Here is a 12456-nt window from a genome sequence, read left to right as displayed (position 1 = left end):
GATCCAACAAGCTGGCCAGTGAAACTCCCAGCAAGCCATTATAATGAAACTGCTGCAAACCTGCACTACCAGTCCTGCATCCTACTGCACTTTCCAAATGGACTTCAGTACATGAAAAAAGGTTTCATAGTTATAATTACTGCACATTATCCTATAGTAGGGAGAAGAAAAACAGAACAGTGGTGACAGCAGTATCCCTACAGTACCTTGACAGAAGTCTCAGGCAGGTAGTGAGGGTTGCGTAGCTTGGTAGTGATGTAGAAGCGAAAGTCAGGAACATATTCAATGGTAGAGTCTCCCAGACGGATGCACATTGCACCGCCCTGTTTAAAGGTCTGTCGAAGCAGCAGAGGCTCCAGTATGGGATCCAGCTCCTCACCGACATTCTCCAGCAGCACTGACAGAAAATGTTCAAATCAATGTTTTTTCTAATCAGGAGAGAGACGTCTTTATAAATATAAAAAGCTGTCAAACTGTTGAATCAGAATCAGAATCAGAATACTTTATTGATCCCTGGGGGAAATTATTTTTTGTTACAGTGCTCCATTTTAAACCAACATTAAGACAAGACAGACAATACGCTAACTAAGAATAGTACAATATATACATATATATATACATACATACATACATAAGTCACTTATAAATAAATAGTTGGAAAAGAAACATGTGTAGCTGTAGCAGCAAACAGTGTGTTAAGTGGATGCGTTGTACTACTGCCTCAACAGCTGAGCTGCTTCAAAGCTTCAAATATTTCCAAACTCTTCAGCCAAGACAAAGCATTTTACCTACAACACCTTTACCAGTATTTTATAGATCACCAGTTAGCCATTTTGGCAGAACTGGGAGAAACGCGCATTCAAACCCTGCATACGGTCGCCTGCTCTACCTGTGAAAAAGAGACTCTTCATGCCAAATGTTTCACTTTCTGGTTAAAAATACACTATAAATGGTCTTTAATCTGGTCTTTTCCTTTTGATATTTAATTCTTTACCCAATTTAACTATCTAATACAACTTTTTTTCACCATTATCATTTCACTGTTGTCATGTTTCATTTTACATCTCTCTCTAATATTAGTTTTATTCAGTTGTTTTGATTTAAATGCGCTGTACTGCATTGTGTCACGGCTTGTCATTTTACTTATTTCATGGTGCATTTATTTCATGCAGGACTCTCACTTCATGTCATTGTGGCCATGTTCCTGCCTCTGGAAAGTACTCTGCATCTTGCTTGAAAATGTTCTTTCAATTTAAAAATCTTTAAAATCATATTAAGGAGCAGTGGGAGACCCTTCCCAACAACGAAAGTTTATACTCCATACAGAGACTTGTAATAGTTGTGCTGATGCATTCCTGGCTCGCATAAACTATATTTTATAAGTTGTGTGATGAATTAAAGTTAAACTCAAACTGTCTTTCAGCTTTCTGTGATTAGTACTCAACCGTGAACTTCCACTGCAGTTGCATACATGAGTAATATCAAGAAATCAGTGAAGCACATGAAAATGCAATCGCCTTACTCCCATGACATCATTATTAATACGATTTCACATTAAGTATGATAATGCTCTTCTCATGTTACCAACATCAGCCCATCTATAATTGACATTTTGCCTTTAGGTGGTAACTAACTTTTTCTTCAGTTTTCAGATGGAGTGATAGCTGATGAACTTTCTCTTACAAGTTAGTTACCAAAGCAGGTCAACCCTTTATAGGCATAAATATTTAATATATGTTACCAGATTAAAAAGCATGTTTTTAAATTTAATAAACACATGCATATCCTAGGAGATTTGCCATGAAAGCACCAGCCCAACCGTGCTAAAAGAAAGAATAGTAGTGCATCATCAGGATTATAAGTGGTAATACAAACAGCAAGAAACTGTAAAACTGTGAAATAAGAAAACAGGCTGTGAAGGATGAAACTGTACCCTTAGGGGACTCTTTTGCGCCGTAAAAGGACAAGTTACTCTCTGAGCTGTTAGCCTTGCAGTAAGCAAAGACCTAGCGGCTGGCTGGGTCAGCTCATTATTTAGATGTATCTGTAATGGTGGTGCAGCTTTCTGTGTTTCTGAGTCTTAATTCCTTCTTGAAGTTGCCCCCCGTGGCCCCTTCAAAATAATATGAGAAGCAATTATCTACAATATTATACCACAACTTTTAAAAAAACGTTGTATACTTTTCTATGAGACATGGTGGGCTCTTTTCTGAAACCAGTTTGAGGACCAAAAGGTCACATCTACACAGCAGCACTGGGGATTGAATGCTTTTCCACTTCGGGGCTACAGAGATTAATAAAATCAGACACATGGCTGCCTCAACCACACTTGGACACATAAAATCGGTCCAAAAACATCGTCACATCTGCCTACACATCGCAGCTTGAGCCTAACACCGGGCAGGAGAAAAAAATAAATGCAGAACATATAATTGATTTCTCCTGAGCTTTTATGTGATCTATAGTAGTCTGACATATAAACAGTACATTAGGGCGAATAAAGGCTCACTCAGAAATGTCTCACTCAGAAACATCGCTAATTTCAATTTTGCCACTACAGAACAACAGAGAACAAAAGAGAGCTGCAGTCTTGGGGCAGCAGTAATTAGTTTCTGTGGTAAAGAGAGACCTCAGCAGGCAGTAACAGGGAGTGCAACAGTGTGGTTGAGGCAGCCATGGCAGTCGCATTGAACTAGAAGAATTATTATACTTACCTGGTGTGCCAAACTGGATACAATTCTCCAGAGTGCGTACAAAGTCAGCATCGCTCAGTTTAATAACATGCAGGTTATTGGCCTTCTCCATATTTTTCACCCACTTGTTGGCCTGGCCTTGAGGATCGATCATCAATGGCCACCGCCTGGCATTACTACACACACACACACACACACACACACACACACACACACACACACACACAGCAGTGTGTGATCAAATGAGGCCACCTTGTCAGTGAGAAAGATCTTTTTAACTGTGAGACATACGGGGTTGGGGGGAATGCTGAAGAACAACAACTGCGATGCAGAGAGCAGCTGAGAGGTGAAAACGCAGTTAGACAGCTCACAGCTGGATAGAACCCCAGTGGCAATAGTACTGTGACTACAGCACAATTTTGTTCTTCGTTTACACCAGGGGTCGGCAACCCTGGGCATGCATGCCACAGCTGGCACACAAGGGGTTAACTGATGGCACCACCATAGCTGGACTGGCCATGCGCGGTATGCCCAATAGTGATTTTTCGTTTTTATGTTGTTGTTTTTTTACGGTATAAACAATGAAAGATGGTGGATTGGCCAGATGCTGGCAGATGTGTAAAAATAACTCAGTTGTTTGGTGGTGGCAATGGAGGAGCTTCCAATGAGGCCAGCAGGTGGATGAGGGAAAGGGGAGGCAGGAGGAGGAGAGACCCGAGGCGGCCACCGGTCTGACTGTCAATGAACTGAACTTCAGGTAAGAAGTTATGACCTGCAGTCTGTCTGGGTCAGATATGAACCAAATAGTAGTTTATTTTCGTTGTGCTGACTTTTTACAGTCAGTTACAATAACTCGTACTGCGTACTAGCTAGCATGACGGAGTTTCTATACAGCTGGGTGGGTGCTTTGATGTTGCTGATAGTAAACTTTATTTTATTCATAAGATTACTTAGTAGAGTTGCCAACCATCCCGTAAAAAACTGAATCGTCTCGCATTCAGAGAAAATATTACGCGTTTCGCATTGAGCTGAAAAGGAACACAGTTTGTCCCGGACTTCAGCTAGAATGGAAAAGACACAAAGCTGGAGTTATTCTGTCGTTATGCTGTCAGCTGCCTCTTCTTCTCTCATTCTCTCCCACTCCCTCTCTTTTTGCTATTTCAATGATCAGCTGATCGGCTTTTCTCTCTTGTTTGTTTATCGCCCACTTTGCACCAGAAAGAGGAAACCAGCGGATGTCGCATTAAACAACAGCAGAACGTTTAAGCTTGATCAGCTGTTGTTAGAATTTATTTAATATTAATTTCTAGTATCAGCTGATGTTTGCTGGAGCCACAGCTGTAAAGCTGCTGGTCATGATGTCAGTTTGGTTATCTGGTGAGAGGGAAACATGAAGATGAAACCAGGAGATGTCCTTACTAGAGATGGCACGATACCACTTTTTTATGTCCGATACCGATATCATAAATTTGGATATCTGCCGATACCGATATGAATCCGATATAGTGTTTTTTAACCAACAAAACTGTTTTTTTAAATATCTTGCTGCATTTTGTATAAGTTCATACTCAAGTTTAAAACAACAACTACACTAAAGCTATTCTGTTATACCTGTATACAAAAAAAATATTTCATAGTTCAGCAATACTGATCAATCTAATAAACTTAAACCTACACCATCCTCCCTATTCTGGTATTTTAAAGAGTACTTAGTGTAAATATTAAGCAACCTAACTAATAGGGTTCCAACTCCCAGCAACAACAAAAATAAATAAATAAAAAATAGGGAACCACCCCTCACGCTCCACCTCATGATGCTTAATCGACGTAATCAACCTTAATTTGATGCAGTGTGAAAAAAAATGCACAGAAATCAATTATTTTTCAAGAAATATTAAATAGATTCAACATCTTTCTTCAACAAAATTGCAGACTGCACAGATGGTACCTTCCCAAAGTAAAGAGTACTATAGCTTACTAGGGTATATATATTAGACTTAATAGTCACTATATACAGTAATTGACTTCTATTCATTTTACATCAAATTAAAACTTTGGGTGTCAGATAATTATTTATTAAAAGCTAGACATTTTAAATGAGAATAAGAAAGAAAAGTATGTCTTTGTGCCCCCTTTTCCCTGTTCATGCCCTATCGGCCCCCCTGGCTAAACTTTGCAAGATCCGCCCCTGCACGTCAGCTACGTAGAAAAAGATCCTCGAGTAGAAAGTAAGATTAAATAAATTCTAACAACAGCTTATCAAGCTTAAACGTTCTGCTGTTGTTCAGCCGCTGGTTTCCTCTTTCTGGTGCAAAGTGGGCCAAAAACAAACAAGAGAGACGGACTCCCGACAGAAAAGCCGATCAGCTGATCATTAAGCAGTTTCATGATTGAAGTAGCAGCCGGAGAGCGAGAGGCAGTCGCTCGTTAAGCTTAACGCAGGAATGCTTTACAAACATTCAGAGATGGACTTACACACTTGCTTTACTTCTCTCGGGGATAACTTTGTCGGAGATGAAATGCCGAGTTGCTAGCGAAGCTCCACATGCTATCCAGACCACCGACAGGTCCCGCATGCCACAGCCGCTCTATCACGTGATGCATACTGCTCCGACGTGCTAACGTTCTGAGGTGAGTTACGGCGTGTTGCAAGTTTTGTGAGGTGCTTTCGTGATATTTAATGGATCGGATTACATTTTTTATTTTTCTCCGATATCCGATCCAGTAATTTAGGTCAGTATCGGACCGATACCGATACGTAATATCAGATCGGTCCATCTCTAGTCCTTACTGAATCATCAGAGCTGAACTGGTGATGGAGAAACAGGTTTACCTTTTAGGTGACATGAATGAGTTGATGGGAAGTCATGAACTGTTTCTGAGAGACAACTAACACCAGGATCCTTTTCTATGTAGCTGACAGCTGGTAACGGTGCAGGGGCGGGTCTAGCAAAGTTTTGTCAGGGGGCCAGGCAGGGCATTAACAGGGAAAGGGGGGCACAAAGAAATACTTTTCTTTCTTATTCTCATTTAAAATGTCTCGCTTTTAATAAACAATTATCTGAATCTTACAACTAAAGTTTTTATCTGATGTAAAATGTATAGAAATCATACATAAACCAACAAGACAGTGTATATCACTGTCACAACAATGTTCATTTTTATTCAAAGGCTTTATGGCTTTAATACCTGGTGGGCCGGTCTCTAGTCAAAATGCCTGGGCCGGTTTTTTGTAACAGTCCAGCCCTGGGCACGACAGTGACTTAATCTGAGAAGGTGCATTAAAAAAATAAATGGCCGGGCCCGCGGTGCACATCGCAAATTAGCTCGCATAGACACATTAGTTGTGCCGCTTCTTAATGACGGTATCTTAGCTAACACCCCCAACTACCAGATTCAACTTGTAATTGGCTAAATTCCGACACTTCAAATGCTTCAGGAGCTGTCCACTCAGTGCAGCATCAGCCCCACGGAAATACACGGATATATCCGTAGACTCGAGATAGAATTCACTATGTGTTTTCAGGACTTTCAGGTGTATGGACCAATGTTTTCTTTTCTGATCAAACCAGAAAGGTTTAATGAGCAGCTGGGTTTGTCTCGCATTAACTGGCTGGACACAGAGGACATCGAAATGCAGCTGATTGAACTGAAAAGCTTGACTATGTGGGGGTCAAAGTTTGCAGAACTACGAAGGCAGCTGGAATCCATAGCTGTGTGTATTCATGGAGCTTGCATTTTCAGCTGCTGGACATCACTACCTGTCAAGTTTAACTGTTTTCAGAATATTGCAGAGGCATCATTGACAATATTTGGCTCTACATATCTGTGTGAGCAGATTTTCTCTCAGGTAGCCGTCTGAACGCTGGACACTCGGAGACCTGTGTCTCTGAGTGGGAGACCAGAGATCAGATTAACATGTGTATCCCTGTATTAACAAACATGCCATATCGCTCAGTTTATTTTTCTTATCATTGTTGTGAGGAGGCCATAAATAGCATTTGCATTTTCTGTTGTACAGTTCATTTGCTGTTATGGATCAAAAGTGTCTTTTTTTGTTTCAAAATAGCTGATAACTATTCGCTGATAGCTGCCAACATCTGGGAATAAATATAATTCTATAAAGTTGTTCTATATAGTGTGTAACTGTTAATATAGAGCATTATTACATTTATTGCTAATGCAATTATATGGCACATTGACTAGCACACATCATCAGAAAGGTTGCCTACCCCTGGTTTACACAAACAGTGTTATTTTTTTACCATTCATTTTAGACAAACTGACCTATTTTATCCTGGTTCTTTGTTAATCCACATGTACAGTGACCTCAAACACAGCATCTAAACACATTCCTGCAGAGTAATAAAATACCCTTGTCTCTATTACAGCAACAATCCAAAGGTGCAGTGCACCTCTAAAGTGCTTTGGTGAAAAGTCTATTTCAAGTTCTCTTTTCTCCTTCTATTTTTGCCTTTGAGAGATTCTCAAAATCCTGTCTTTCTCCTTTCAATTTAATTCAGTTTTCTGTAAAGAATTCACATACAAGATCATTTAAGTCAAGTCCATTTAAGTCACAGTGAATACAATGTTAAACATTACGGTAATATTTGGGCCTTTGAAAGTTGGACTTCAGTACTTACGAGATTATGATTGCGTTATCTATGGAGAAGCTGTCCGATGGCAAGCCAGCGATGGTCCACGTGCGAATTTTTACTGCATCACCCAGCGATTTCATTAGAGACATGTTGTGGGAGCATGGGATCTCTCTGCTCTTACAAAGATTCATCCACTCCTGTGTCTGATCCTGGAAAGCAGCAGATTACTAGTAACGACTTTCTTCATTTTCCTAGATGCAGACAAACACACTAACCTGCTACCAAATACATCACCTGCCCATTTTACCTGAAGACACTGGTGTACCCAGTGTTCTTTTTAAATTTCTGATAGCTTAGTTTAGCTAGTGTGTTAGCACTGCTGAAATTCATCTTTTGGGTTAAAATGCTAATTTGCATTTCACTTTCAATAGCAAACAATAAAAATACTGGTGACTGCCAGTGCTACCCTTCAGTCTCCAGGCAGATACACCTATAGTATCAATTTCAAAATCCTACATCGTCTTGTTCTTAAGTTATCACATTCACAGGCTTTTCAGAAAACTTACTCTACCCAGAGAAGTGGAAATCACTGAGATTTGAACTCATCTGAGATTTTTAGTAGATGCACCTATGGTACAAAGTTTCTGTTTTATTTATATAGCACCAAATCACAACAAAAGTGGCCTCAAGGCACTTTACATTCTGAGGTATAGACCCTACAATAATACAGAGTGTTCACCGCGTTTTCAAGTTATCACATTCATAAGATTTTCAGAAAACTTGAAACATTTTCGTTCACAAATGTAGGTGTTCTCGCCACCTTCCAGCTACAGTGACAACAACATCAGCTTTTTATGGCAGAGCCATAAAAAAAAGTCATTAAGCTATTTTCAATACAATCTATGGTCTGTACCTGTCTGTAGCTTGACGTGAATGCTCCCAGGTAAGCTACTATGCCTGCTGAGATGAGGATGTCCCCAATCAGGTTATTGTAGAGGTTTCCAAGTTGTAAGGCCATTTCACTCCAGCGAGTCTTCTCCCCACCCAAACCTCCAATGAGCTGCTCTGCTCGCTCCAGCTTCTTACTGCAAAGATCGACCTGGAAGATATCATTACAAAAGGAAACTGAACAACAGTTCAAAAACAGTGTACTTGATTCCTGTCTGTGTCATATTCTTTTCTTTGTTGTTTTTTTTGGTGTTGATGAATAACTGCATACATTTGTTTACATTCAGTGGAGAAACTGCTGACTGTTATAACATTAACATTAACATTTACAGAACACGTAATAGATATGATCATTTCCAGTGATCAGATCTGTTTAAAATTTCAAATATGGCAATTATTAAAATCAATTGGATTCTCCATCAGAGATAGCAAACCTGACTCTCTAGGTCAGCTTTCTTGTTTTTATTGGCATCCAAAGTCTTCTGAAGCTTTGCAAGTTTATCTTGGACTTCTTTTAGAGCAGCCTGCTTTTTCCTCAAGCCCTCCATGGCCACCTTTAGCTTCCCTTCAGCCTGTGCGAGCTTCTCTTTCTTTGGAGCCACCACCTTAGCAACTCTGAAAAACATATAATCTTATCTTCATAAATCTAAATGTGCAATACATAAGAGTAATTTACTAGATATGTGTGAAGTACAGGTGAAACAAACCATTATGAGTTAGTTTATTTTTACAAAATTACTCATCTACACTGCATAAATATAAATTAACAGATATCAAAGTTCTGCAACTTCTTGACTGCTTTCAGAGCATAAAAGATGAAATACTTCATACTACGTGGCAGCATGAAAATATGAATGAAATAATATCTCATCTTATTGTTTTTAAATTAAGGCTTTTACTGTGTATGGAAAGTGTCACCCGATGCCATCCTTATAATGAAACTGGATACTGTTGTTGAGAAATATTAAGAACTTCACTGCAGACAGGAAAATTTAATTTTATGACAAACTTTGCATCAATAAATAAAAGTAGCATTTAAAAATGTCACAACAATAATGATGCTAACATTTCCTTTTCAATGAGTCATATCTTGGAATTGGCCTTGCAGATGAATCACTTGGGACCTGGCATATTCATGGTATACAGCCAGAAACTTTGAAGCTAACTAAGCCTCATGTTAATCACTAAGACGGATGAAAAGCTTTCCCAGGCTTGGTGCATATACATTAGTTTTCAGAACTAAGAACAGAAGATGAGAATATTACTTACTTGTCATACTTGTCCATGGCACAAACCCACTTACACATACCCTCAGCTGCAGTGGATGCAGTTCTAATCTTTTCTGGCACAAAGTCTGGGTTGGTAATGTACTTGGTGCGGATGATGGCCATAAGATTTGGAGGAATGTTATCTTTGTCATACTCATGGAGGCTCTGGAGAAACCTTAGGTCTCCCAGAAGCTTTTTGGCTGGGCCCCAAAAGTCTTCCACTTTTTTACCAGAGCCTGAGGGGTCCGGCACACGATCTGGTTTGATGCCTTTAAGAATGCAAATTGCCTCCATAACCAGCTTGACTGCTGTGGGTGGGCTTTTCATGGACTTCACCACTGTGATATCCTGTTGCCAGAATCATTAATCACTATTTGCTGTACACTACATTTAGCCTTTGAACCATATTAAAATATTCAGCTTTTACCTGAGGGGTCAGAGTATTCAACGCAGCCAGGGCCGACTCCAGGATGGGCATAGCTTCAGCCAGGTCAGCATCACATTCATCCTTGATAGCTTTGGCAGCCATGGCTTGTTCGTTGGCCACTGCTTCATCTATTTTCACCACCTTCTCTGTCTCAGCCACCTCCACAGATTCATGTTCAATCACCACCATCATCTCATCAACCTCTTTGCTAGCTACAAGCAGCTGTGGCTGTAGAGCCTCTAGCTCAACTTGCATGGTAGCCACTTGTTCTGCAGCTGATTCCAGCTTTTCCAGACCGACCTCATAGCGACTTTTCATCTTCATCACCTCACTGAGCAAAGGACAGAGGGATTAAAGGGAAACGCTTACACCTGCAAACTAGATTTTTGTGCCGCTTGATTCACATCAACTGATGAAGTCAATTTAAACTAAAACCTAAAAGCAGCACTTGAATGAAAAACGTTACAAAGGAATAGAGATACATAAAATATATCTTGATCTTACGCTCTTCTTGTCTTCAGCAAAGCTTTGAAGGTGGAAATGAGCTCCAGATATGAGGTTGGAGTGACATAATTGTGACGCTGCAACTCAGTCAAAAAGCGGTGAGACAAATTAACGGTTGAGGTGTGGAAGCTCTTGCACATAGTGATGCAGCCTTCTCGGGCCTCTTCCGTCATCTCAACATCCTCCAGGAAGCGGCAGGCCACTGCCTGCAGGGCATCTTCAGGCCAAGTCTTACAAGGAAGGAAATAGGTTGTTTTCCTGTTTTTAACAGGTGTGCTTCCAGACATTTCTATTTACCCTCTGCTATGTGGTACTGGTAATGTTATCAGTTACTAATGAAGCATGGAGCATGAAATACACTACATGCTCTGTGTTTACTGGTCAACTATTAGTGCAAACCTCTGATGGGACAAAAAGCACAGCAAAACATGTATGTAACATACATACACTCACCTGAAACCAGTCAATAGTACAGCAGTTAATGAGTGCGGGGAAACGTCTCAAACGGTCCCTGAAAGCATCTCCAATGGGACTCATGGCCAGCACCACATGCAGCTGTGTGCGACAGCGCTCTAAGAACATGTTGAAAAGCGACAAGGGACTGCCATCTGTTTGTTTTTCTCTATCACGCTGCCTGTCCAGCACACGCATTCGCTCACAAATTTCCTGCTTCTCATCCACCGCAAACAGGTTAGGCACCTGGAAATAAGAAAATATTTACAATTTCGCACCTTTTCTCCATGTGTTACCATCTGTTCACCTGAATGAAGTAGTCAGTCTCTCTCTTCCATCCACTTTACCTCACCAGTGTTGAGCAAGTTGCCAATGTCCTCCAAGAATGACTCCATTTTGATCTGAGCGTCTGTAAACAGGAAAACTCCATGAGCCTCTCCTTCCGTAGCCTTCCTCAGGATTTGTTTCAGGTCATCGTGCCATTCAGTGGTTCCATAGGTCTTGGATATTTCCACCTGGAAAAGCTCTGCCTCTGCCATGTAGGCAGCCAGACGGGTGAGAGACTGACGCCCACTCCCACCAACCCCTACCAGCAGGGCATGGCCACTGGGTTGCTTGAGGATGCGGGAAATCCGGCACACATGCTCGATGGCAAAACGGAAGAGCACCAGATTCATTGGTGCTTTGCTGGTGTTGTTGAACTCCTCCAAGTGTGATTCCACAACCTGTCGTAGCCGATCTAAGTCATGAACTTCGCGGTAGCTGCGGTCCTCACCTTTGGGGTCATGGAAGTCACAAAACATGAGGCTGCGCAGGTCATCTTCAGTCACCTTTCCATCTTGGTCCTGGTCCAGATGCTGGAAAAGCTGATGGAAGTTCTCCTTCATGTGAGTCTGACACACAACCTGTAGATGACTTACAAGCCAGGATCGATCGGTGTCGTGGACCAGTCGATCGTAGTACACCCTCAGGACCTGTGGATTAACAAGAAAAGGAAAGAAACAGACATGTGCAGAGACAGATATGGACAGATCTCAACACCAAATCTTGTTGGCTTGACTGAAGCTATTATATAATGGATTTCCACTTTCCACAGCAATACGTTAGGTTACTTTAGTAATGCTGCTTTCATGTACCTCATACTGTTTGTAATGTACGACATTACCTCATGGACCCAGAGCCGTTTGATGACAGACTGTTCCTCTGCAGTCTCTGGCCGTGACAGGCAGATGCCCTGGATAACCCGGGAGACATCACGTAAATTGAACAAGTAATGGGACTTTGTGGGGGTTGGTAGCAGGTTCTTGGTGGCCTCTTGGTAAACTGACAAAGTGCTATGGACGATCTGAGAGGTCAGAGTAGCAAATGCCTTGGGGAATAAAAAGCTGCAAATCAAATGAATTCATTGGTGAGATCCTGTTCCTGGAGTTTAGTCAGAAAAATTAATCTGTAATTGTTGTTTTAACTAAACACTGAACTCATAAATATATGGTATTATCAAGAATCTATCTTCAAACAAATATAACTGTTTTCAAAATGCAAAAACATCTTTAAAACATATATAT

General features: G+C 40.8%; 1 protein-coding gene across 5 annotated transcripts in view; it reads right to left on the bottom strand.

The window, feature by feature from the left end:
• dnah7 (dynein, axonemal, heavy chain 7) overlaps positions 1-12456 on the bottom strand; it is a 77646-nt gene that overhangs the window by 20886 nt on the left and 44304 nt on the right. For all 5 annotated transcript variants that reach the window (XM_082508571.1, XM_082508572.1, XM_082508574.1 and 2 more), the window contains 11 exons: positions 12057-12276; positions 11239-11865; positions 10892-11137; positions 10439-10668; positions 9935-10265; positions 9509-9855; positions 8674-8854; positions 8205-8390; positions 7337-7500; positions 2715-2869; positions 207-397 (listed from right to left, as the gene is read on the bottom strand). In XM_082508571.1, the coding sequence (XP_082364697.1) occupies positions 207-397; positions 2715-2869; positions 7337-7500; positions 8205-8390; positions 8674-8854; positions 9509-9855; positions 9935-10265; positions 10439-10668; positions 10892-11137; positions 11239-11865; positions 12057-12276 (2878 nt within the window). The remainder of the gene's footprint in view (positions 1-206; positions 398-2714; positions 2870-7336; positions 7501-8204; positions 8391-8673; positions 8855-9508; positions 9856-9934; positions 10266-10438; positions 10669-10891; positions 11138-11238; positions 11866-12056; positions 12277-12456) is intronic.

The sequence above is a fragment of the Aulonocara stuartgranti genome (assembly GCF_965226115.1).
Source record: "Aulonocara stuartgranti genome assembly, chromosome: 16".
Classification (NCBI taxonomy): Eukaryota; Metazoa; Chordata; class Actinopteri; order Cichliformes; family Cichlidae; genus Aulonocara; species Aulonocara stuartgranti.
This window is presented reverse-complemented; position numbering and strand designations above follow the sequence as displayed.